The sequence below is a fragment of the Arvicanthis niloticus genome, chromosome 3 (assembly GCF_011762505.2).
Source record: "Arvicanthis niloticus isolate mArvNil1 chromosome 3, mArvNil1.pat.X, whole genome shotgun sequence".
In the NCBI taxonomy this organism is placed as follows: Eukaryota; Metazoa; Chordata; class Mammalia; order Rodentia; family Muridae; genus Arvicanthis; species Arvicanthis niloticus.
The window spans coordinates 86,457,695-86,484,259 of record NC_047660.1 but is presented as its reverse complement, the minus strand read 5'-3'; the positions used below and the strand labels follow the sequence as shown (position 1 = coordinate 86,484,259).

At 47.0% G+C, this 26,565-nt stretch overlaps 1 protein-coding gene across 2 annotated transcripts; it reads right to left on the bottom strand.

Moving 5' to 3' along the window:
* Positions 1–1,897: 1,897 nt before the first annotated feature.
* On the bottom strand, positions 1,898–25,037 carry LOC117705664 (anthrax toxin receptor-like). Of its 2 annotated transcripts, none has more exons than XM_076931469.1 (16): positions 24,574–25,037; positions 16,919–16,987; positions 15,887–15,958; positions 14,143–14,224; positions 14,002–14,035; positions 13,041–13,120; positions 12,902–12,970; positions 12,558–12,638; positions 12,412–12,463; positions 9,417–9,515; positions 7,123–7,192; positions 6,505–6,583; positions 5,472–5,804; positions 5,205–5,243; positions 4,078–4,221; positions 1,898–2,240 (listed from the first exon to the last, which is right to left on the bottom strand). In XM_076931469.1, exons 1-16 carry the CDS (start codon positions 24,813–24,815, stop codon positions 1,995–1,997), a joined length of 1,791 nt encoding a protein of 596 aa, XP_076787584.1. In that variant the 5' UTR covers positions 24,816–25,037; the 3' UTR covers positions 1,898–1,994. The 2 variants fall into 2 exon arrangements, with proteins under 2 accessions (XP_076787584.1, XP_034354251.2); XM_034498360.2 differs by having other exon boundaries at positions 24,956–25,033.
* Positions 25,038–26,565: the final 1,528 nt, after the last annotated feature.

The window sequence follows — 26,565 nt, the reverse complement described above, 5'->3', positions numbered from 1 at the left end:
TTGGGAATATAGCTGTGATTTTGTCTTTGCTCATAGTAAAGACTAGACTCTTGTACATCTGCAGGAACCACACCGCTCTCAATAGATGTAAATGAAAACCTTCCATTCCTATTGCATTCCTGAGGGGCCTCACACATCAAGAAGATCCCTGGAAGGCTCAGCACATCAGCTGTTTTTGATGCTGCTTGTCATGCAAGCTGTCCCCAGAGAGGTCAGTATAAAAGGTAGCAGAACCTACTCTTCATCCGGTCATGTGCCACCTGTGCTTTCTTTTGTAGGAAGAGTGCCTGGTAGTTTACATAGGGGCCACTCATTACTTTGCCCATCCTGGCTCATTTTGACTCTTCTAAGGGTGCATCATCATATGATTTGGATGACGTTCAGTCATGGGGTCTCTCTACCATCTTGGTCCAGGCTAAGAATCAACTCTCTACTTTAGTTTGGTGATACTCCAAAGTGAGACTTACCTGAAAATATCCTGCTTATCCCCTAAGACATGGGATTTAGGCTCAACAGATAGTTGAACACAACACACTCTCCTTGCAAATCAGGTGAGGGCTGTATTCCATCTTCCTTTTCACCAAGGAGTGAGAGTGACAAGGGGGACTTGGTGATGCTACTCTTTTCCCTTTGTGTCTCTGACACTGATCGCTGCAGGGAGTCTGGTAAGGATCCCTGCTGATGGCCAGAGTGGAGGAAACTTTCTCCTGAAGTCCTACGGCTCCTAAGCAATACTCTTCTGCAGGCAGGGCTATGACTCTAACTCATGGAAGCCAGAGTACAAAGACTCCCACTGTCTTCATGAACCACACATGCTTGGTGGGGGATCCCAGACTAGAGAAGGGCAGGCTACATATGATATGCACATGGAGAGTCCAGGGCAGACTTCAGAGAAGTGTGGACTGAGCCTTATTTACCCAACCAGGTAGAGACAGACACAAAACACACTGCTTCTAGGGAATGGATGAAATTTCTCTTGCACTCTTACATTTTTCTTGGTATCATAAGTACCATAAATATTTATTCTTTGGGTTTCCAGAGATCTAGTGTCCTGATACCCTTTCTAAGCTTGCATGTGGCTGCTCAGGACACATCTACATGTCATCATGGGTGATGTGCTCAGGGTAAATACACTCCAGGGATATCTGTGTCCCTTCTCTCTGGACCCTGCCCCATGGGACTGCATATGGGGCCCTGCTATCTGCCAGTCAGGCTCCATATGCCTTTATCCTATACACTTCTTCCTGTCAGAGAATGGAGTAGGAACACTCTGGCCTTTGTTAAAAATCTCTGTACGTACATGACTTGAATCTTCTTCGCCAAACAAAACCCATACAGAGAAAAAAGCAAATGGTTAACCAAGGGTCTAGAACAGGGTAATTCTCAGCCTTCCTAATGCTATGACACTTTAATACAGTTCCTCATATGTTGTGGTGACCCCCAACCATACAATTATTTTGTTGTTTCTTTATAACTGTAATTTTGCTACCATTGTGAATTATAATGTAAATAAATGTCTGATATGTTAGATATCTGATATGTGACCCCCAAAGGGGTCATGCCCCAAGGTTGAGAACCACTGGGCTAGAAAGCAGCTCAAGTAGTTAAGTATTTGGCATGCAAGTACAAGGACCTCAGCTTGGGATCCTCATTGTCAATTTGAAAAATGAAATGCAGTGGTACATACCTATAGCCCCAGGCATGCTTCTGCAGCTGTAAAGTTTACTCTCAGGATGAAGCAGGATGAATTTGGGGTTGCTCTTCCTATAGAGATTGACTTAAAAACCTGTGGTGTGTCACAGATCCGGTGACAAAGCTGTAGAACTCATCTATGCCTAGCCACATGATGCCATGAAATTTTGTCCTTCTGGATGCCCCAGAAACACATCTGAGGTTTATCTTTGGATGACAAACCTCCTAATAAAAAATTCCAACTCTTTTAAAATTAAAATCCAAGAACAGATACATGGGTCCAAATTAGCAGCAAAGACCTCTCAATCTTGGTTCTGTGGTGTCTGAGAGGTCTGCTGTATAGGAGAAAGTGACAATGGGGCTTTGGGAGACATCTGGGCAGGGGGAAGGAGCAAAGGGAATGGCTGGGGACAACTGTGTGGGAGATGGTGGCACTGGGAACAGGAAGCCAGAGACAGGTACTCCTCGGATGGGAAAAAGCCAGCCTTAGAGGTGCAGGGATCTTGAGAATAGAGGTCCGTCAGGAAGTCAAGGTTGGTGTATGGCCCCTGCAGGGAGAGAAGAAAGATAAGGGCACAAAAATGTGGTTGAAACTAGCTCAGGACCCTGCAGTGCCTGCTCAAAGGTTGGGGTCAGCATCAGCATCACCACAGGGTGGACCTGGATAAAGCCTTTTCTCTTCCCTGGGAGCTGTCTCCAGGCTCCTCTCTCTTGCTAGCCTCAGTGCTTGGAGGCTGAAGTCGGTCTGATGTGGATGCTTGGAATCAAAGGCTCTTGCTCCTTACCTGGCAGAAGGAACTCTGTAGCTCAGTTAAAGACTGGGGGATAGAAAGACATGTTGGAGACTGGGTGAGGGACCCTATGCAACCCAAGGGGCTACATGGGAGGAGCACAAGGAGATGATGCCAAGAGTTTCCCTGTGAGGATACAGGCTGGATGGCTCTGTCCTGCTAACTTTGCAGGAAGAGGAAGAGCTGCATACCAAAAAGGGGGGGGGGGGGTTAGGCTTCAAAGTGATTTCTACTCTAGACTTCCAAATGCAAAATCTCAGGACAGGCTCAGTAGTTGAAGACTGCATGTACTCTGGGACAGGAACTGGGGGCGAGTACAAGGTTAAGCCATAGCTGGGGTCTTTTATTATCTGGCAAGCATATCAGTAATGGCAATCCAGCACCATTAATCATGCCTGACCCAGTGATCAAGCATGGCTTTCATAAGAACCATATCCAAAAGCCACCTGGGAGGCTCTTTAGCATCAGGTCTAGTGTGTTGGTCTTTTCTCAGCTTATGAAGGGCAGAGAGAAGAGGATGTCAGAGAGGACTGAAGATGCATGGCTCTTATGGTGGACACCCTGTGGGCTGGCTTCTACAACTAGATTCCAAAGGCCCTGAGTGGGTGGGGCCAGGCCCTTCAGGCTAGGCCATGTAACTGTCAGAGGCATCTCCCCCATCCCTGGAAGATGTGAATTGACTTCTCTGTGGCCACCCACAAGCATGGGAAAGACAAGGCAGGCTCTTGGCTGGCCTGGACAACTATGGGGAACCCAAGGTTTCAAAATGGAATGATAGGTCCCCCGCAGAGAGTGAACATTGAAGGAGAGAATAAATGCGGATGGGAACTGGGGATCTTTCTTCCCAAGTGCTGACCTCTTTGTCCTCTTTGTCCAGGGCCCAGGGTTGCTGTTCTGCTGGTTTCCCCCTCCCCAAGATGGACTTAGATCTTCTGGGAAAAGAAGGGACCTCAGGTTGAATGACAGCTTTTCAGGGCTTGACTGCATACAAGGAGTTTGCAATGCTTTTGTAGGGTTGCTGTGTCACCTCCCTTCTTCCTCTTTTCGGCTGGCCCATCTCAGCAGGAAGCAGAATTGTGCAGGCCAGTTCTTTCCCTCCTTGTGTATGAAGAGGTCTGGGGCTCAGGCTTTTTACTAATTTTTGTAGTGGGCAGAGGTTTTGCAAAGCTGGTCCTTTCTGTTTTTATTATCTCTGGCTTCATGAGCCTCTTTGTCATTCGGTGTGTCCTGACTTACCCACATTCTAAGGGTAATGTCAGAGATGCTGTTACCCATGGCTGGAACATTGTCCAAAAACATTGTCTGAAAAAGTGACTCTAAGGAACAGGGACTGGCCAGTTAGAACACTCAGTGGCTACTGCCCTAACACCTAGATAGTGCCAAAGATAGACTCAATTTTTTGGAGAGTTAAGGTAGTGTGGGGGAGGCCTGTGTATCTCTCCCAACAGGCATTGGATGTTACCTTGTGAACCTATCAATCCAAACCTGTCCCAAGAGGTCATATTCTCTCCTACACCCCGACCTCTGCTGTCAGACCTAGGTGTGCTTGGGTCCCTGAACTCAGCCTGGGTCCCAGCCCTCATAGGGATCTTACCTCCACACCCCTTCTCACACACACATCATAGCAGGTACAGCAGCAGATGATCACAATGGGGGGCGCATTCACCGGTGGTGGTGGTGGTGGTGGTGGTGGTGGTGGTGGAGGCACTGGAGAAGGGGACTTTTCTTTCTTTTTAGGCTGGTAGAAGGGAGGAAAACCTGTCTGAGCTTTGTCTGCCACTTCTGGAACAGGGGCACTGTTTGCCCTGCATAACACCTGGTACTGTGGGACCTTTTGGTTTTGGGGTAAAAGGAAGGATATATTACACACCATGGGGAGGTCTTCCACAAGGATAAGAGCAGAGCTTATCCCACCCTCACCCCCAGTTTTCAGATATGGAACTTCACGAAGTAATAACAGCCTCCTTCTGAGCCCTTGACTCTCCTGCATCAGACTTGCTGGCAGCAGTCTGGCCTGGTTGCTGAACAGTGGGCCAGCACTAGCAGGTAACTGTCCTTTCCATCTGAGTCTGGCTTCTGCATGGGTATCCTCATTCAGGCCACTCCACAACCAGCACAGTCCAACCAAGACAAGAAGGCTGTTCCTATCTGAGTCCAAACCCAGGTTCCTCCTGCCCCAGCCTCGCTACAACTTCTTGTCCTTACCTGATGGGAGCTGCAGATGCTTACCCACCTTGTCCCTGTGTTTCCATGGGGACATCTCTCATGGCACAAGGCCATCTGGTACTCTCTCACCCTCCTTATCCCTCAGTCCCTAGGCTGCCAGCCAACTCTTCTACTCTGCCAGGAGACAGAGATGAAGAGATTCATAAGAGTCAGAAGATCCCTATCCTGGAGATGAGAATCAGGGCTTGTTGCAGAAGGCTCTGCTCTCAGTGGCCTGGCTGCAACCTCAGCATCAATCACAGGAGCCCCCCGAAAGCCTCTGAAGCAGTAATAGCAGCTATTCATACTGATCATTTGACCAAGGTCTAGATTAGAAGGTTCTGGGAATGTTTGTTATCTGGTGATATTGAGAGTCGCCCAGCCTTTGCAGACTCTTCACCTCATTGTGTTTGCTGAGGTAGTAGGAGGCCCAGGGTACAGACTGAACAATGGTGTATTTTGTTAGTCATCACATCTCTGGCATGTGACTTTATCAGGATACAAAGGATGACTCACCTTTGGTTGTGGTACAGGTGCTGGCAGAGCCTTGACAGGCTAGGGGGTGAAACAGACAGGAGTGAGATGTGCTATTATGGTTTAGACAACTGTCCCCAAGATGCCCGGGGAACATGTATAACAGCACAGACTTCCTGATGCTGTGTTGGAGAGCTCCACCTGACCCCAAAGAAGCCCCTTGATAATCCTCAGTATCTGCCTTAGCAGGCTGTAAATGTCATGGTGCTGTCTCAGATTCATGTCCTTGGGTGGGCAGAGAGCACTCACCGTTCTGCAGCACAGCCACCAGATCCACCACAGCACTACAGGGACCAGCATCAGGAGCAGTGCCACAGTGCTGAGCAAAACTTCCTTGCTTAGCTCAGCTGGGAGTGAAGCTGGAGGCTGAGGTGGAGGTGGAGGTAGAGGTGGAGGTGGCCGAGGAGGAGGAGGTGGAGGAGGTGGGGGAGGAGGAAACGGAGGAGGTAGGGGAGGAGAAGGGAATACAGTAGGGGGGCCTGGAGCATTTGGGATAGTAGGGTTTGCTGGTGAAGTTGTCGGAGTTGTTGGTAGGATGGAGGTTTCAGGAGCAGGAGCGGTGGTCACTGATGGAGGAGGTATCTGTGGGAAAGAAGATCACTATCCTTAGCAGATAACCTAGCTTTAATGTAGAACACCAAGGAGCCCATTCCTGGATGCCCAGTGCTTGCCATCTCTCTGCCTCTTCTCCATTCTTCTAAGTTACCTGGCATCAAGGTACCAAAGAAAGGCTGGAGAGTAGGTCTCATACCTAGCTCTCAATTTGCTCCAAGGCCATGCCCTGAACCGAGGTGAGGACAGCCTAGGCTCCTCAGCACTCTTTGGATCTCAGCTGTCACTGTGGTCTCAGCTGACAATATGCTGGACTACAGGTGATCAGATCTCTGAGAGAAGGCTAGGCTGATGCTTGCCCCCAAGATATAGGACCCTTTCTTGTCTGCCCTCCACCTCTACACCTTTCTCAAAGGGCCACAGTCTTGTTTAGAGCAAGGACAGCAGATAGCACTGGTGTGATCCCTGTGACTTAGAAACACCTTGGCTGAAAACACAGGCCATGTGGAGGATTGGCAGTGATAGTGATGGCTTCTGCCAGGGCTGGCACCTGCCCACCCCTTCATCCCTGTCCTTCTAGAAACTAGGATGGGCCACCCAAAGTGCCTGTGTAGCATAAGATTCTCTTTGTCTCACCTAGCCCCCTCCTCATCTTTTACTTTCCAGGAGAATCTGTATCTTCCCAGGGCCTCTAGCTAACCAGGGCTATGGAACCCACTGGGATACTCACACAGTCAGAAGTATTCACACGGATGGTGTGGGCAAGGAAGTCTTTTCCACTGTTCAGGCTAACTTCAACTAAGATGATTCTAATGCACAAAAAGGCAGACCTCAAGAAGCAGCCTAGAGAGCAGCGCCTGCACAGGGGCTTTCTTCATGGTAACAACCTTGGACTTCTAGCACTTGGGCCTCTCAGAGTGAACAGAGCCATGAGAAATTCTTTCCCAAAGCACAAGGAGTCAATTTGTGCAATTATGGCCAAGTGGGGGGGGGGGGTTCAGGACATGAGGGGCCCTCGTGGCTTTTGATGTCATTATAGCAGTAGGCTATGAAAAGGGAGTGTTGCTTCATGCCTTGTAAAACGCTCAGGACTTATAAAGTTTGTTGTCTTAGCTTTGGAAGGGGGCCTGGAACACCAGGTATTGATTATAGTCTTTGCTCCCAGCTCTGAGCAGAGCCTGGGTGCTGGGCAATCCCATGGGGATCACAAACAAGGCCAGGTGGTAGAGCATTGAGAGCTCACCTGCAGACAAACAGATGCTTTACAACAGAGGGCAAACCAAATGCTGTACACTCTGAGGACTACATTGTCTCTGAATTTACAGGGCCAAGAAGTGTGGGCACTTACTGTCCAGGTGGCTCTATCCTTGGTGAAGGACAAAACACGATAGTGGAGTTCTTATCAATTGGATTTTTATCTAAAGAAAGTGACATGAGAGGAATGTCAATTGTCTTGCTCATCCACCCGTGTCACCCCAAACTATGCATGACAAGCAGAGCTGAGTCTTAGCACTTTGATAATGGATGAGACTGGATGGTTCGTGTTTCAAAGTCACACACAGTTCTTGGTACTCTTGCATACTGTGGACCATGGCCATCCTCTCCGAGCTGATGTTTAAAGGGAGACCAATGTGGAGAGGCCAGGGAATGAGATGAGTTTCAGCAGATCTGCCCAGGTTGCTGAGAAGGAAGGGACAAGCAAGGGTGGGTGGGCTGAGCTGTGGGAAGAGGTCTTGCTTTGTTTCAAGTTTTCTGACTCTTTTGGAGCTGCACAGATACTGGACATAGAGGCCACAGAGCTTGCTGATGGGCTTGGGGGTTGGATTAAGAGAAGTCAAGGATGACATTGGAATAAATGACTGGTGAGATTGTATGGATGCCACTTACTAAGTTAGGGAAGCTAGCAGAGAGGTTATTAATGACTGTATCTGTGGGAACCAGAGAAGGGCACTCTAATTGTGACATTGTCATCTCGCCTCCTAAGCTTGGTCCAAAGGAGAGGGCTGAATGGAATCTCTGCTGGCAAGGAGTCCAGTTTTCCTGTCTGTTCGGCCCCACCTTCTTAGGTGGTTGTTTTTCTCTGTGTAGATTGAACTTCGTGGCCTCAGAAAGCCCTGGTGGTCCTACCATCTGTGCTTTATGGAGGACAATCACTTCCATGTCATGACCTCCATTTCCTGAAACCCTTTGAGTTTCTCCTCCTCAAATATCAGAGCCACAGTTCTGTACTTGCTGACCTCTGGCCACCAATGAGAGAGACAGGAACGCTCCTTGCTGACCTCAGCCCTGAGACAAGGTGAGAGGGTCGAGAGATGACTTTGCTATCTCTAGTAATGGCCATACCTATCTTCCAGGGACACCCAGGAAACATTTACCTATTGTCAGAACTAAGTTTCTAGGTCATTCTTAAATGTTGGTACAAACAGACTCCTCAGCTGTTTAGAATGTTCTATGACAGTTATAGTTGTGGCCACCTGGATATGTTACTGGTGAAGTCTACATACTGATCTTAACAGAAAGACGCTAGTTATGTCCGTGACCTCTCAGTGACTGCTGGGAACACATCTCTCACACCAACAGTTTCTCTGTCTCACTGGAGTTGTTTTAACCACATTTTCGTCGAACTAAACTTATTGTTGCATATTTGAGAGCATCAACAACACTTACCACTGGTAAGTGCTAATGTTTTGATGCGATTCATTTCTATTTCTCTACTTTGCAGTGTATATCATCGTCTTTAGAGAAATCATAATGAGAAATGTTAGAATCCCAAGCACTTGGAACATAAAATGCAAGTTTAAAATTCCACCTTACACATATAGCACTCCTCCTTTGTTCTCGACCTTAGGTAAGGGGATTACCTGGACCAGTTTCCTGGTCCTAAATCAGTGGTCATACTACATGTGAGTCCTTGAATAATTTCTGCCTTAGTTGAGTCTGATAATGAACATTATAATTAAAATCTGGTCTGGGGAAAGGGTTTGCTCCCATCTGAATGGTTGAAATTTAGGGTGGGAAAGAGGTCTCCAAAAAAGGGGCACTGACTGAGCCAGCACTCTACCTGGTACAAGGAAATAGAGAAAAACAGGTATACCTGGTCCACTGAGGCAGCCACTCTGTGTCAGGGTGGGCTGAAGCCCAATATAGCCTGGCTGAGTGAAGAGGCATTGTAAGGTACAGACTGAGGAAATGCAACACTCTTGTTGCCATAGAAAATTTTATCGTGTATTGTTCTGTATACAGATGCCGTGTGTGTGTGTGTGTGTGTGTGTGTGTGTGTGTGTGTGTGTGTATGTATACCTCTAGGCTCTGATTCTAGCAGCTTTTGTCCCATACACAGACTCAGGAAAGGGGGAAAACTGAGGACAAGGTGTGCAAATGCTGGTATGAGGGCAAGTCACTGTCAGCCCCACTCCATGAGGAATGATGCCTGCTCCCTTGATATTCCTACAAGCTGGGGGCTTTATTATTTTCTTGTGTTCATAAGAAGAGTGGTGGCTGGTTATGCTACATAGACACTCTTTGAACTGCTTCACAGTACCCACTGGGAATGGGTTAGCAAGGGTGGGAAGCTTGCCTGGTCAAGAGGAAGGATTTGTGTGGAAGATACGTGTCTCTGAGGCACTGAGACGGTTTACTTACCGATGACTGTGGAGTCAGTGAACTTGAATCTGCAAATGACTTCGTTGAGATTCTTTGCATTATGAAAGCCGTAGCCTCTTAAGATCACTGGGTGATTTTCTGCAAGGAAAATATGAGGTAGAGGTGGTATGGCCTTGGTTGCATTGTTTATGGTGGCCTCAGACAGGATTCCCAAGGCCCCATGAGAGGCAACAGCTACGTCTGGGCCAGCATCTGCAGCCCCTGCAGCCCAACTCCTTCTATGTTACCAAGGGTCCATGCCAATGTAGTTCAATGGAGCCTTGTACATACTGATTACCTTTCTCCACCATTCCTGACTCAATAAGCCTGCAAAACCCACCAAGCACACAGAGACCAATCCTAAACTCCCATGGCTCCAAGTGAGAGACCCTAGAAATAAGGCTAAAACATGGAGTTCAGGGGAGGACCTTGACCCCTCTAAGAGTTTTTCTCATAGGAGACATTTTATTTCAGCTGCAAAGCCAGAAACTAATATCTCTATTCTCAACTACTCCTTCTTCCCTATCCACTGAAGAGCACAGATCAGAAGTAAGCTCATTCTAACAGTAGAGGGCCTGCTCCCTGGCTTTGAAGTCCAATATACAGGGGACACAGAGAGGGTCTCTTGGTAGCTATTCCCACAGGAGGCAGGCAGAATTCTCTATCATTTATCTGGACAGATGTCATGGGATAGTTCTGACTCATTCTGGCAGCCATGCACTTCAGATGTTCCATGCAGTTGACCCTCCTGAGTCTCTGTGGCATATAGGTTGATCCAGAAACAGCTCAAGGAAACAGTCCATACTGCTTCATTTGGGGTACAGGCCTTGAGATTTCCCCCAAAGTGACAAATACCCTCTATATATCAGCTTTGTACAAGATAACCAGTAGTTTAACAGGTCACTGGCTGAGGTGGTATCTGGAGGCACCTGTCACCGTGACTCAGCTATAATGAGGAGAATGGCAACTTGTGTTTTCACTGGGGGTTTGTCACAGCTACCCAGACACCAAGCCCTGTGTATTTAGGAATAGTCAGAGAGGCATGCAGCAGTTGGGTGGGGCTGCAAGGCTGGGCTGCTTTACCCAGAAGCAGGAGAGATCTTGTAGGAGAGGCCTCCTCTCATCCTTCACTGCTCAGCCAGCCAACTCCCTACTCTTCTACACTATGGGGAAGATTCATGGCAGCCAGAGTCAAGGACTCGAATGTCCTTGGCATCTATCAGGCTCTAGAACCTGGAGTCTAGAGTCTCATCTGTCACCACACTCTACTGTTTCATGTCTCCCAACAGTCCTGGAACAGTGTTCCCATCCTTTGGGGGAAAACATTTCAGTCTCCCCCACTTGTGGTCTTTACCCCAGCCTGGGCACTATGGGTAGCAGAACTTAGATGCAAGATTACTCCTATCTTCTCAAACCTGGAACCAAGGCTCCCACAGAACACAAAGAGCAGGGCCTAGCTGTCTGGGCTGGAAACAGCCCATCAGCCAAGCTGTTCCCACAGGGGGAGACTTGGGGTTTCTCTCTTCCTTTTTATCAGTAAATAATTATATTCTGTCCACGTGAAGACTAAGCCTATGTACACAAAGCACCTGACAAAGAAAAGTGGCCTTCTAAGGCTACACAGGCATGTTCTTGGGACACTGACAGGGTAACCCTAGATTGGAGAGAGGGTACCTTTGTCAGGTTCTGTGAGAGTGGCTGTCTTTGTGGATATTTCTGTCAAGCATACAGGCTTCCCCCTGTTCCCTGTAGCACAGCAGATGTCCACTTGGGCCTGATCTCTTATTTTCATCAATTGATGTGATCACATGGCTGTTGTCCCAGTTTTATGGATGTGGAAATCTCACATGCCCACTCCTGGCTACACCTAAAGTTTCTTGGAGGAGCCAAGTTGATCTTGGCATACAGTTTTAATCATCCTTCATCTGAACAGGTGGAATCAGAGATGCTCCACGGTCTAAAACTTTAAAACTTTTTTGAGGCTCAACAGGTCTCCACAAGTGGAAATACTCTTAAATTTTATATTTAACCTCATGGTGAGCCATAGTTGAAATGCAGTTGCACCAAAAATAATGTCTGATGTCACCTTCAAGCTGTATGCATGCAGTATATGATGGAACTTGAGTCCCACGCCCAAGATATTCTATTATGTCCGTGTAAACATTACAGACTGGAAATAGTGCAGCATCTAAAATAATTGTAACAGTGAGGGCTGTGGATATGGATGTTTAGCATGTGGTGGCTTTCTAACTACTTTATATTTGTTCTGAGACAGAAAGATGACAATTGCATACACACTCACATTGCCACCACTGACTCATACCCCTTGACAAATGTACATTGCATTATAACCAGTCATAGGGATAACACAGCTGCCTGCCTTCTTTAAACCACAAACCCACCACACAGTTCATATAAGTACATAAGACGCATGCACTAGGTGTCCTATGTGTAGTTACTTCAATGCTGTTTAGAAACACATCACATATCATACTTCTTAAAGGTACATATCAAACACACCACAAACATACATGCAACATCCATCACATACCCCATATGCTCACTCTATACACCCACTACACATACCATATACAAATTACACAAAACTCTCACATGCCACATGCAACATGTGGGCACCTCATAGAGGTTATGTATGTAGAATAACACAGCACACATACCACAAACAAAGAACACACATAATGTATACATATGCATGCATATAACACAAACACCAAATATATACCACAATGTGCTACGTAAGACACACATGCCATGTAAACAAGTTGCACAAAAGTACACATCACACATTCTCATCCCCACCCCACACACAGTCTCATACCACAAGTAGGGACATAGGAAACAAATACACACCATACAAGCACACTCTGCCACCCAACCAGATGTCACATAGACTACCTCCACCACCTTCACCCATACCTGCACTAACACGTATATCACTAACACATATAGCAAGCAGCTGCTCCTCAAATCTCACCTCCACATGGAAGCTCCACTGCTCTGAGTTCAAGGCAGGTCATTGTGCCAATCTGATGGAGAAAGAGAAGAAGGCATAGGCAGGGAGGCCTTTGGGGGGCCCAGGGATATGCTGTCACTCACACTGCTTGTGTTCAGCTGGCTCACCGTGTCTACTGACAGATGGAACATATCGGAATTGCCTTCTACAACGAACACATTTTCATTGTTGTCTGTAATCTCATTCAACTACAAAAGAGAGGGTATCTTGAAACCCAAGCCAGGGACAGGCCAGGGAGGGTCTCTAGATGTGAGACACAGCTACTCGCCCTCAGGGAATGGTGACTATGAAGTCAGAGGTCAGCTTACTCAACCATTAAGTCTGTTTCTTCAGTGGGACCTGTTTGTGTCCCCTGGGACAGGTATGGACCATCCTCTGGGAGGTCTTGTCTGTACCAGAGAATTTTCACTAGTAGGTTTCAGAGGGCCCCTGCTTACCTGGGCCAAGTTACCTTTTGTCTATCGTAGAAGTTTAGACCAACACAGAAAACATATGCCCCCATTCTCCGAGCTTTTTCAGCCTAAGAGAAAGCAGGTATTGATTAAAGAGTCAAAATGTACAAAGTGCTTGGGTGGATGGGTCAGACTCACCTCGTCCTTAGACTCCTTCAATACTTCTGGTGTCATTTCCCCCGAAATGACAACAATGATCAGACTAGTTCTTTTAGTGGCTGACAAAGAAACAAAGAGCCATGTGTTGGATGGGGCTGCAGGCCCAGGGCTGTTTACAACAGGCAGATCTGGTGAGCCTTACTCTTCAGCCTCCTGAGACAGGAGCCCCAACACAGAGAGAGCATCAACTATTAAATAGAACCCCTGGAGAGTTAGGGTCTTCCATCAGGTGATCGGAGCTCTCAGTGTTCTTGACCTACAGAATCTGTTCCTCAAAGGTAGGCTAAAAACATCACAAGTCCAGCCTGTCCCTGGATAGCAGGAGGAAAAAAATAGCTCTTGTGCCAGTAATGCCCAATGAGGTTTGTTTGTGCCAAGTCTAGTTATGTTCCCAGGGTTGTCCTTCTGGCAATGGTGGACTCAGTGAGTCAGAATCACAAATCACAGTGTCTTGGACAAAAGACACCCCCCTCCCCCAATCCCCTTAGCATCTTTTCCTACATGGTCCAATCTATTCCAGACAAGTGCCTCAGACCTCTACTCTGGAGGGACATGGGTCCTTACTTTGCATGGCAGTTGTTCTGGCTGATATGTGAGCCTATGAGGCAAGTGGGAGAGGCCTGATAGCCTATGAACAAATTAAGTCCTGATTTCCACCCACAGAGTCCTCAGTCTGCTTGCCCCTTATGTTTTCTTGTTTCTATTCACCAGCATATTTGTAGGCCAACGACCAGTGAGAACAAAGCCTACATGTGACCACATGCAGCTTCCGGTAGTCTCAGAAGCATCCCAAGTGGGGTGCTGTGCTCAAAGAGGCCTGCTGTGCAGGGAGGGAGAGCACTGCCTTTATAAGACCTGAAAAGATCCAGGATCTGAGGACAGGCTCAGTAGGGAGCTCATCTCTGTGGGTCCCACTCCACTGAAGGGGCAGGCAGCTCACCTCCTGAGTTGACAGTTTGGATTTGTTCATTAGCCTGCCAAGAAATGAAGAAAACTTGGTGACTCCAGAGTAAGATGACCCCCCCCCCCCACGGTAGTCTACACTGAGCCAGTGCCCAAATGTGGTTCTAGCCCTCCGAACCTTTTCCAGTCCTTTCTGAAGGTTTGTTGATCCTTTCATCACAAGGTGCTCAAGTTTGGTGAGTTCTTGGCGGATTTTCCATCTAAAGTTGAAGAAGCGTGAGGTGAGGCATGCTGTCAGTGCCAAACTAGCTTCAAGCTCTTGCACAGATTTGTCCACTGTGTAGACTGCGAGTGTGGGGAGGGCACCAGGTCCTGGTACCCCCATTCTGTCCCGAGTCTTTCTCTGGCCCTGATCTCATTAGCACTGAGAAAGTTTTGAAGGTAACAGTGTGTGTTGCTCAGTGGGTCCCATAGGAGTGTCTGGGTTTCTCTGAGTTCTAACTGCCTCTCTTCCTTCTGCCCTGCTAAAGGCAGCAGTTAATATGCTTAGACCTGGGTCCTGATGCAGACTCCATGTCCAGAAAACTTGAATCTGGAAGTCAGATTTAGGGGCTGTCTGAGAGTCTTGTGTTCCCAAGGCTAGAAAGGAACACGGCCCATCGGGTGCTATTAAAGCAGATGGAACACACTGGGGTAGGCAGGACTAGCGCTTGTGACCGTTCTAGGACAGGAAGGATATGTGTGTGGGGGATTTAGAATAATCCGATATGACAAGGCTGAGCAGGCTCAGCAAGCGACCTAGAATGAACTGAGTGGCTTTATGTTGGGACAGTGAGAACCTTCTGTGGACTAAGCTCCCAGGGTCCCATGCTTAGCCCAGCTAAACCCTTCCTAGAAGTGGAGGACACTATGCCCACAATCCCCAGTGAGAGCCAAACCAGAGGCTTACCCATCCCACTTCAGTTCTTCCCCTGTCCAGCCCAGACCCTTCTCTCATGTTCAGCCTAGCCTCATTTCCCCTGTCCAGCCTAGTCTTCTACCCTCTACCTAGGTCAGCTGCTTCCCTTCTATTCAGGTTAGCCTTTTCCTTTGTCCAGCCCAGCCCCTGATGGCTCTCTAGGCTTCTTGCAAGACTCTACTGTAAATGTCCTTGCTTCTATCACAAACTCAGCCAGGTCTTTCCAAACCCAAGTCACTGGATGCACCCTGCTCGGCCTTCCTTGGACCTTGGAGATAGCCCTTACTGTTCCCTTTGAAGTGCCATCTCCATAAGCCTAGGGCTTGCCTCATTTCCCTCTTTGCTTCTATTTTTCCTCCAAATGAAGAAATATGAATATGTATAATGTATCTGTATATGTATATATATGTGTGTGTGTGTACATATGTGTGTACATATGCACATATATATCTCTATGTTTCTATATACACACCTACATACACATGCTTATACATACATATACATAGCCATATACATATAATCCATTATATATCTATATATGAACCCACAAATAATATGTATGTATATATCCTATTAGCCCGGGCAGACAGTGAGCAACTCTCAGAGTGGGAGACACACAGGAAAGACTTTGAAGGGACACATATCTGCCCAGCCATATCCTTAGTTCCTAAATCCTTGTATCCAGGACCAAGGAAAGATCCAGAAGTGATAGAGGGAAAGAGAGTAGAGAATTTCTGGAATTTCTGGAATTTCTGGAATTTCTGGGTCTGTGAGTTCTAGAACTAAGAACTCAGGTTTTAAGAAGCAGGTTCTTAAGGGGACTGGTGATCTGGGGCTAGAAGTCAGTGTGAGTACTGGCCAGTTACCATGGGGGACAATAGAAGCCACATGGGATTCTTTCAGAATGTATAAACTCCTTGTGTCCTGCCCACCGGGCAAACCTAGGAGTTTACACAGTACCTACCTTTCTGAGATGAGTGGTGTTTTGATTGAAGCTTTGGTATCAAAGAGAATGAAGCTCATACGCTGTTTGGGGCTGAAGACAAAACACAGCCCATAAGAAACTCATGTAACAGCTCCATAGCCCGATAGGAAGCAGCCAGAGAAGGGACATATGCCACATCTCTGCTCTCACCCCATCTCTTCTGCACTTGGGACAGTTCATAGATGGGGACTCCAAACAAACTTGATGAATGATTCTGAAGCCTATGGAGATATAGGGTTCCTGGGAAGAATGATTGCTAAGATGATCCCCTGATCCTCTCCTGTGCTGCAAACCCAATACACAGACACATACAAACATGTGTACAAGTACTTATGTGGGATCCTAGTTCCTGTTCTGTTGCTGTGATAGAATGCCCGGATCAAAGGCAACCTAGGACAGGAAAGGGCATCTGTGGTTTATACTTCAGGTTATAGATCATAATTTTAGGGAAGTCACAGTGACACATGCTTGAGACAGCTGCTCAAAGTATACCCACAGTCAAGAGCAGAGAGAAATGAATATACTCATGCCTAAACAGCTCAGGACAACTATGAGCTGAATCTTCTTCACCGTCAATTAATGATCAAGCCAAGTCCCCAAAGACATGACCACAGTTCAATTTGATCTAGATAATTCCTCAGTTGAGACTGTCTTCTCAAGTGATTCTAGGTGGTGGTAGTTGACATCTAAAACTACCTAGCATCATGCTGTCCAGGCTAGTCCACAATGACACTCCTCAATGGGCTCCACCCTCCACCTCTCACTTCTTCTACTGTCATGGTCTTCCCTTGTTCAACTCTCCCTTTTTGACCCTTACTTCTCATTTCTAAGGCAGGATTAGCCAATGCTGAAAAGGTTCATGGGACCAGTATATTCTGTTCTCCTGTCTGCCTAGCATTCTAGCTTTGATCTCTGCTTCCTACACAGGGCATTCCCATGCCCCCTCCCCCCCAAACCTATTCTGCCTGCCAGTGGACCACTGCTGACAGGAGCTGGAGTGTGCAGGCATACTTCACGTATTTCTCCACCATATCTTCCCAGCATGTGTACAAGTCACCCCATTTTTGAACGTCTTTGGACCTACAAAAAGAGGAGTCTTGAGTCATGAGAGGGAAGTGGATCATGCAAGTGAGAAGTGGATCATGGGAGAGAGAGGTGGGTCATGGGAGGGCTGCTTTTTGCCTTCCCTTCTTCCAACAGACTTCTAAAAGGGCTGCTTTCTCCCACCATGTGTTGACCACAGCTATCACTCTGGGTGACTCCCATTTGGCTTCCTGGGCAGAGATCCTTCTGGAGGCCTGTGTTTACCCTTTCTTATAACACCTCAAATACCTCTCATTCTTCTAAATTTCCCAGTACTCAAAAATCAGGTGAAGACAGTTTCTCCAGGAGGCTGGGCCTCGGTCATGGAATATAAGTGTTAGAGACTAGTTTTATATATATGTATATTATATATATCAAGTGTGCAAAACAATGGGTTTCTTTTTGAAATTTTCATGTGCATGCATCATTCTGCTTTTCTCATATTGTCCTCACACTGATTTCTCTTGTCTGCCCTCCTTCCATTGGTTCTCTTTCTCCACCTCTTCCTTTTCCTCCTCTTTCTCCTTAAAAGTCCTCCTTTGACACCACACACACACACACACACAGAGTTTTCCCACATGTTAAAGTGTTCCAGCATTCTTAGCAGCATGTAGAACCAAGGTATCCTGCTTGGGAAGGCTGCTTCATTCAGGCACCTCCAGGTGAGGGCGGGCACAGGTCTGTGCTACCCTGGCATCACAATTCTCAACAGACAACATAAGCACAGGCCCTTCCAGTACTGGCTGCCAGACCTCTTTATGTCCTCTTTAGTGAGACCCACATCTCTGCTTCCCCAGGGCCACTTTCGTTGGAGTGTTTAAACTCTGGAGAGGTGAAGAGACCCATTCCAAGAATGGGCCAGTAGTTTGAGGGTTCAGAGCTGTTTTTTAATTTTTATTTATTTTTTAACTTAATCTTTTCATTGATTATTTGGAAATCACACCTAATACACCCTGATTCCATTCACTTCCCAATCCTCCCAGGTCCACTTCCTCCTCTTAGGACCTCCCCCAAAACAAAAGAAGGGGAAAAAGATAAAATAGTGAGTCTAATTTGTGTTGCCCATACACTCACTGGAGCATGGTCAAACTCCTGCTGGCCAGCCCCTTAAAGATACCTGCTTTCTTCCCCTACCCAACCCCTGCCAAAAGACATCAAATGTAAAGAGCTACATTTCAGAATCCTTATCACAAATTTTAAAGAGTTCTCCTCAATGGTTTCCAGTCTAGATAGTTTCTTGTTTTGTTTTTTGTTTTTGGTGGGGCAGGGGTGGGGGTCAGGGAGAGAGGTTGTCACAGAACCCTTCTATGTTTCTCCTCAAATCTGGGTCTGCAGTCCTCGGTACTATGGTACAAAGAAGCGTCCTTGCCCTTTATGGTCAGCGGTAGCATGGATCCCGGCCTCCACATGGTTTCTGGCTACAGCATGGGCTACATACAGTGTACCTTCTGTAGTTTCTCCATTCTCTCCTGAGCATCTGGCTCTGTTCTGCTATCTCTTCTTCCAATTTTGGGAGTCCACTTTTTAAAAGCACATCTTCCCATTGAGACCTTTCCCTTCTCCAGTTTTTCTGGGGACACTTCGAGCTCCGCAGACTCCTCCATCTCCTCTGCCTCCCCTGCCTCCCCTGCCCCCCCACCCCCAGCCTCCGTGGAACTCGGGCTTCTCAGAGGTGCTTCGCAATGGCAGGTGCCAGCTTGGATCATAGCCAGCTTCAGGCTTTCTCCTTCAATTGTGATGACTTTTTCCTGGGATCTGAATCTGCAGCACCATCCACTCTATCCACTCCAACAGTTTTTAGGTGGAGTGGATGTTGGGGTGGACTGACTTGAAGAGTTGCAATCTGGGCCCAGATGAGAGCTGAGTTGATCAGTCTGCACACGGGTGGGTCCTCTGTGTAGCTGCTCTTTTATTTATTTATTTTTGACATTTGTGTTATTCTTAAATCTTGGTCCTGGAGGTTGTCTGAGGTGAACTGATGCTGGGCCTGACTTGGGCTCCTTTGTTTTATTGTGTTAGATTAGAATCTTTATGTCCTTCTGGTGATCATGAATGGGAGCTCCCAGGAGGCGATGCTCAGATGCGAGGCTGTTAGACTCCATGAGCAGCCTCATCCTCTCCATTGGCGCTGCAGGCTGTGCCTCACACTTGGTGCTAGATGAGCCTAGGCTGGCAGCGCCATCACTCATGGGACACCTGCATCCTGCTTTTCATCTGGGTCACTATCAGCTAATTCTCAACAGCAGAACAGAGTGAGGTTCCCCTCCAAAAAAGCTCTCTCTCTTTTTCTTTAACATCCAAACATGGCATGGATCTGAACAGATCACTCTCCAAACCCCACACACGACTCATGAACTTAACAGTGTCTCACAATTGCTCAGTGACTAAGCTCTAGACTGCAAACTCATCCCTAACTTCCCTAGCTCTCTCTTTTTTTCTTCTTATTTTTCCTCAATCTGCTATTATACCATTTTAATTACATGCAAGTATTAAGGTCAGTTCTAAGATGAGGAAACTTCCCTAGCTCTTAGCTAGGGTAAAAGATAGTTCTTTTACCAATTAATGGCAACACTGTTTTTTCTCATCCTTTTGTCTTCCCACCTCCATCAAGTAAGATTATTTTCCCATAAAGGCTCCTGGGTATCCCAAATCACCACCCCATTCACATACGCTAGGGAGTTTTTAGCTTTCGGCTCCTAAAGGAGGATCTAGATTCTAGAACACAAGAGAAAGAGAGGATTTGAAGCTAAAGGAAAGGGTCATGGGGGGCAGACGGGTGTTGTCTAGGAAGCAGGCAGTACAGAGCAGAACTTGGCCTTTCAGCACACTTGGCCACACTCATGTGTGACAACAGTGATCAGTATACAGGAGTGTGTGTCCAGTGTCAACATTTGACACCAAAACATCAGAATGTTGTTTTGGCATTACCTGTACGTTGGCAGGGTAGTAGGAGGTGGGGCAGAATAACGTAGAGGAGCAGAAATTAAGAAAATGAAATTCTCGTTGCCTTTAATGGAGCTTGATAGAGCATCCATAAACCACACAGCAGATGGCAATCGGGATGCTTCTGGTTCCAGAAACGAGTACATAGGAACTAAAAGAAAGCCAGGTTGCAATGGTGTCTGGAGAGGGGGTTAGACTCAGGGAGGAGGAGGAGGGAAGGGACAGCAGTGGTTTGCAAGGCTCTTGCTGGAGTTTCTAACCTTACATTTCTATCAGACAACATGGAATTTAGGAGAGTCAAAGGAGGACATCCCATATCTATAAAAGTGTCAAGTCATTAAGCAGATGGAACAGTTATAAGCAGATGCACCAACAATCAAACGGACCACTGGCAGAATGTGTCAGAGCAACAGACAGCAGTTGTGCCATCAGTGTGATGCTTGGAATCATGGGAAAAGCCAAACAGAATATGTGGAACTGAAGAAATAAGAAAGCAGATGAATCAACAAGTGCACAGGCTCGGAGCCAAGGAAGTTCCTCCCAGGATGGGTCACATTAAAACACATTTAAAAAACTGCAAAGTTTTCAATCATCTTAAATATTCTTTCCAACTACAGGCACATCTTGCTTGATGGGTCAGTACTGTAACAGGATTAGTGGCTTATCAGAATGAAAAGACATGAAGTCTGGGTGAGTGGAGTGTTTGTGGGGGACACAGTGGGGAGGGGAGGGGAGGGGAGGGGATGGAGGCGAGAGAAGGTATATACCCTTATATTTTATCATATTCGTGCATGAAATTCCCAAAAATAAAGAAAAATAATTTTTAAAGTTTGAAGAAAAGGTGGGAGTGTGTGGGGGAGATGTGCAGCTTGCACGTGGATTTTACATCACAAAGAACTAGAAACTGGAAGGAGAAATAACTGCTATGCTGGCAGAGGAAATAAGTGAAAGCAGAGTGAAATAAAATTGAGAATGGAAAACTTGAGAACCGTGGGAGAATTGTGACGTAGCTCTTTGACAAGACTGACCGACCTTTATCTCGAACTATCAAGATTGATAAAACCTCCGTGACTAGGATGACTAAAATCAAAAGGTGAGACACACCTGCAGCTCTAACAGAGAAGAAACAGCACCAGCACTTACACTCGGACAACAGGAAAAACCTAGATCACAGATGGAACAAAATGATTGCTTAAAAAAATATCAGGTTTTCCAAACTAAATGCTGAAGAGAGTATGAACAGATCTGTTTGTTATAAGAAGACAAAATCAGTATTGAAAAACATCTCACCGAAAAAACCCTCAGAACTCTCTGTGTGTGTATGTGTGTGTGTGCGCGTGCTTGCACGTGTGCACGAGAGTGTGTATAAAATGTATAATTTTTTTCTAAAACCAACCACAACCAAAACTTATGCCATTCATAGACTGGGGAGCTGGAAGATGCAGCTGGATGTTTACTGTGTGTCTAGGGCATGCTGTGTAACTTTTGTGAGACCGTTGCCTCCTTTGGCTAGTTGGGGTCATGTAAGACATGCACCCTATATGCAGTGCCTGGGTAAGAGGGAACTCAGAGGCATGTAGGGAATAATCATGAAGGTCACAGGTGGAGAGGGGCCAAGCCACTGTCAGGCTGAAGCAGAAGCCAGGCAGCACCACAAACAAACAAACAAACAAACAAGCACCACAGAAAAACTTTAGGCATCATCTAAAGGAGGACAGAATCTATTTTTCCCACGGTCTCTGCAAAGGAACGTTATTTTAAATTCAAAGCCTCACTCCTGTCTTTCTGCCATTGCACCAATTTTGTTTGGACTGTGAACGCTCCGGGGCCACCATGCAACAAGAGGAGTCCTGTGAAGTCTGGACCCAAATTGCTTGAGGAGAGGTTCCAGAGAATCTCTGGGTAGGAGCCAGTACCACTGCAACTGTGGGAAGTCATAAGAGACAAGGATGAAAAGGAGGCAGGACTGAGCAGGAGCTAGGTTCTAGCCCAGACCCTTGAGCACAGGCTTCAGATTTACTCTTCTACCTAGTATATAAACCACTACCTGAGGGGATGCAAGAGGTTCTGAGACAAGGACACAAAATAAACAAAACAAACCCTAAAAATGGAGAACAAACCATCTGCTTTTGTTTCCACAACCTGGGACTGCTAGTTAAGTTCCAAGCACCCAAAGCAAGAGATCTTTCCCATTTTGTTCCCTTCTGGATTCCCACGGCTGCAGAATTGCTGCACTCACTCATTCCAAGTGACGGTTTGTTCTACAACACAGGTAGGCAGTTACCTGTGTGGCTCAAGGAGGGACAAACTTGAAAGCACTCTTCAGCTCCCAAACTCCCATAAGTCAGTTGAGGTCATCAAGGCTGTGTACAAGTGCCCTCAACACTGGCATGGGTTTACCCTTGTAGGTAGCTTGTCCACTGACTTCTGTCCCCAGTTCTCCAGGAGAAGCCTGCCTGCCCTGGCTCTGCCTTCCCCATGGCCTGCTGCTTGAACATAGGACATATCCTCTAGATGAAGTGTAGGAGAGGGAGCAGGTAGATTCCTTGCAGGACATTGGGACAGTCAGTCTGGTAACCCTGGTGATACCCTAGTTAACCAAGAGTGTCCTAGTAAAGGACAACTCTTCCCATACAGTGCTGGAGCCAGGTCTAGTTAGACTTAGGGGTGATGGATCTTGGAACTATGTGATGTGAAAGGCCTGGGTTATGTCTCCCTCAGTCAGCTGTGTGGCTTTAAGGAAAGGACAAAGGGGGAATCACAGGCCAAAGGTGCCTGAGGAGAGTTGACAGGTGCCCTGAGAGGAGTTAATTCCATCTGACTGGAGCCAGGCCCTTCCTTTTTTCCCACAGGAAGCAGGGGTCTCCTTTCAAGTTGCTGCTTAACCATCTGTCCTGGGGCCAAGAGACGTATGACACTCTCAGATGCTGAGGCCCCTTTAAGCAGTGGATGCCTACAGAGGTAAACAGCAGGCAGACAGAGCAAGGGCAGAGGAGGCTTTCTGCAGAGGACCAGGGACCAACCTCCACACAACTGAGTCCTAAGAGAAGGAGCTCTAGGTTCCTCACAGAGGCAGGGCAGCACCTTGTCTATTGTGCATAGTTGCTACAGAGGTATAGACTTGGCAGGGAGAAACCTGGGAAAGACCTGTGGACTCTGCAGGGATTGGGGTTGGAGGGCCATTTGCACAGGGGACGCAGACAGTAGAGGACAGGGAACAATGACCTAGAAAGCCTCATGTCCTGGGTCCCACCCATTCCATCCTAGAGTTTCCTCTTCTGTTTTAGGACTTTCTAAAGCAGATCACCTTCTTCTTACTTAGACTCCCTGCTGACATACTGCAGAGGAGGAGGGAAGCTGGAGCCCCTGATTCTATAGCTCAGTGACTGATTTACTTCATCCAGCAGCTCCCACACTTACCATACCCAATAGACACAGGGAGAGGTAGAGCTGGGGGAGTCAGGGACCAGGCGTGGAGTCTGTCTTAGTTTGCTTTCTATTGCTGTGACAGACACCACAATCACAAAGTACTTGGGAGAAGAAAGGGTTTATTTTATCTTAAAGCTTACTGTGCACCCTGAAGGGAGATCAGGAGAGGAGCTCAAGCAGAAACCACAAGGCAGGAACTGAGTCAGAGACCATGGGGGAACATTGCTTACTGGCTTGCTCCCCACGGCTTGCTCAGCCTGCTTTCTTATACAACCCAAGACCACCTGCCTAGAAGTGGCGTTTCCTAAAGTGGGCTGCTCTTTCCAATATCAGTCATTACTCAGGAAAATGCTTTACAGGCTTACCTACAGGCGATCTGAGAGAGGCATCGTCTCAACTCCAGCTCCCCCTTTTCCCAAATGACTTTAGTTGGTGTGAAGTTGACAAAACACAACCAGCACAGAATCAGTGAGCATCTCTTCTCCTCAGTGTACCAGGGCTGCACTGCTCTGAGCCTGGCTCTCAGAGTAGATAGCCACCAGCTCAACCTCTCTCCTGTCCACAAGCTCTTCTTCCTCCATCATCCATTTCTGTCTTGTGGGTGTTACCCTGGGTTCTATTTCCCTGCTCCCTCAATCATGCATAACCATCACAGGCCTTACAATCTGCTGTCTCTCAGCTACTCTGCGTGGGCTTCTGAAGAGCACTCCACTACAGCCCCAGATCCATCCCTCATCCTTCCAGGGAGACCAAGTACTTCTTAGGAAACAAAGGGTCTGTCTTCCTCTGATAAAAATCCCCTTTTCTCATGATGCTCACTTTCCCTTCTCATCTTCCTCCCTGTTCCTTCTCCTTAAACTAGGACCCTACTGCAATCCTTATATGTTTGAATCTCAGAGTCTCTGTCCATGTGGCTCTGTCCCAACCTCTGTCCTTGTAAACTACTTGGACCAGAAAGCAGGTGCATACTCATTTTCTTCAAATTCATTGAAGAAAACAATGAGACATGACTAATGAATAAACCAGACCAAAGGACCTCCTGATTTCCCCCCTTTCTAGGCGTACAGGAAATCAGGTCCAAGTCTCTGGTCTCATTCACAGACAGTGCCTACTTCTCTCCTGGAAGAAGCTGGCACCCCTCAAGCCATGTTCCGCTAGGGGATAGAAACACCTGAGGGTTATCTAGGTCCAGGGCAGCAAGGGCCACTCACTTGTCAAAGATGAAGTAAATGTCAAAGTCACCTTCACAATATTGCAGAGGATCTTCCTCATCTACCCCAGTCTGCCTTGCCTTCCTGACTTCATAACTAAAGAAACTAGCAGATTCCTCAGGATAGGGTTCTTGGCCAGATTGAGGGTACAGAAAACTCTGGACTACAATAAATGGTAGCAGCAGCAGCAGCAGCAGCAGCAGGTATACTGAACAGGAAGCCTGGGGACCATAGTCCTGCATTTTCTCGGCTGATCCTGTGAGTCTAATAGAATTTGGGAGCTTATACCAGGATCTAGGTAGGTTAAGTTCTAGCCACCCTTCATCTCATTCTCTGGTGCCTCTGTCTGCCCTTAGAGACAATATCCCCTGTGTCCTCTCACCAATTGCTGCTGCTTTCCACTTGGTGGCCTCAGAGCATAGGGACTGGGGACATAGCTGTTCTGGGGTATCCTGCCTCTAACTGCCTGCATAGCCCTTCCCCCAACACTTTGGGGTTATGACAGACAGGAAGGTTGACATGGTGACTTTGTGACCTGTCCCTCTGCTCAATGCCCTGTATGCTGACAGTGGCAAGTGGCAGTCATAGGACCTTTGCAGAAGTTTCAGAGAATGCCCTTTTGTCTCATCACATTTCTTTAGAGGTCCTTAAGGGCCACCTCAAGGAATCCAGACATTTTTTTTTTCTCTAAGAAGGTAGCAGAGATAGGAAAATTACCAGGTCACTGAGCATGAGGTCAAAGGACCAGGAAGCCTGTGTAGGAAGTAGAAGGCCAACTGTGGGCCCTCAAGTCAGCAAGGTAATAGCAGGGTCTAGGTTGTGTGCTTCCAACAGCATCCTCTGTGGATGGGAACAGTCCAGTCACCAGTGCCAGGTGACAAGCAGCCCAATCTTGGTGATTTAACACAGAACTGTTATTATACTCAGAAATTCCATGGGTTAGACCCTTGGGGAGCATTGGATGAGTTTCTGCAACAGGACTCCTGGAAAGACTTCAGCACAAGGCAGGGCTTATGTTGTGGAGACTGAAGTGATCTAGAAGCTTCTTCACTGTCACCTGTGCTGCCTGGGCTGGAGTGCTCCCAATACTCATCTGGGGCTGTTCGTGGAACCCTTGAACATGTGATATCTAATGACTTGGGCCTCCTCACTGTGTGGTAGCATCAAGATGTGTTGGCTTTTATGATGGAGGCTCAGAGTTTTGAGATTTTTTTTACAGGGAGAAAGGTCAAAATATGAATCCCTTTATGACATCACCCATGCCTGTGGGTCAGAGCTTTTGCAGCAGAGAAAGTTTAGAAGCAAGGATGTAGCCCCCAGCTCTCAAAGGATTGTGCATTGGCTTAGACCACAATTACCTGGCTACATCACATCATATCACATCACATCATTTGCAGTGTTAGAGGGGATGTAGTGTGGGGAGACACATGCATTTGAAAGGGTTTCAGAGCCTCCCAACCGAGTGCAAACAGACTTAGAAGTACCCTGATGAATTTTGTTTTCTTAGTTTTATGTGCACAAAAGCGAATCTGATTAAATTGTTCTTAATAAATCTAAAATAGATCTTTTAATTCATTTAATGTGCAAGTGTCTTATTGCTCACAGCATTAGATTGGTGGGTTTTTGTTTGTTCTGTTTCAGGAATTATTTGGAATGATAAAGTCTGTTGAACAGGTGATGCTTTAAAGTCTGGTGTACTTCCCATTGGCATATTATGGTTCTCCCGACTCACAACTAAGAAATGCATTGGGAGTCCAAGCAGGAGATGATCTTTAGCCCAGGTGCTTCTGAGAAAGCCTCTAGGCAATTCTGAGTTCCGTCTCCCTGTTCAGGCCCAAGAAGCCCCAACTTGAAAACCCTCCTACTCTATCCTCCCTGAGGGTCCAACCCTTCAAATATAGTAAAATGGTTAAGTCACCAAGGTTGAGTGGCTTGTCACACAGCAGTGGATGACTGGACTGTTGTTGATCACAGAAGATGGTGGCAGGAACC

Excerpts from the sequence above, each read along its gene's own strand:
- LOC117705664 (XM_076931469.1), bottom strand. The coding sequence starts at position 24,815 with ATGCAGGACTATGGTCCCCAGGCTTCCTGTTCAGTATACCTGCTGCTG. Across the intron at positions 12,971-13,040 it reads TGAAGGAGTCTAAGGACGAG|GCTGAAAAAGCTCGGAGAAT; the intron begins GTGAGTCTGACC and ends GCTTTCTCTTAG. Across the intron at positions 6,584-7,122 it reads AGGATAGAGCCACCTGGACA|AATCATCTTAGTTGAAGTTA; the intron begins GTAAGTGCCCAC and ends TTTGTGCATTAG.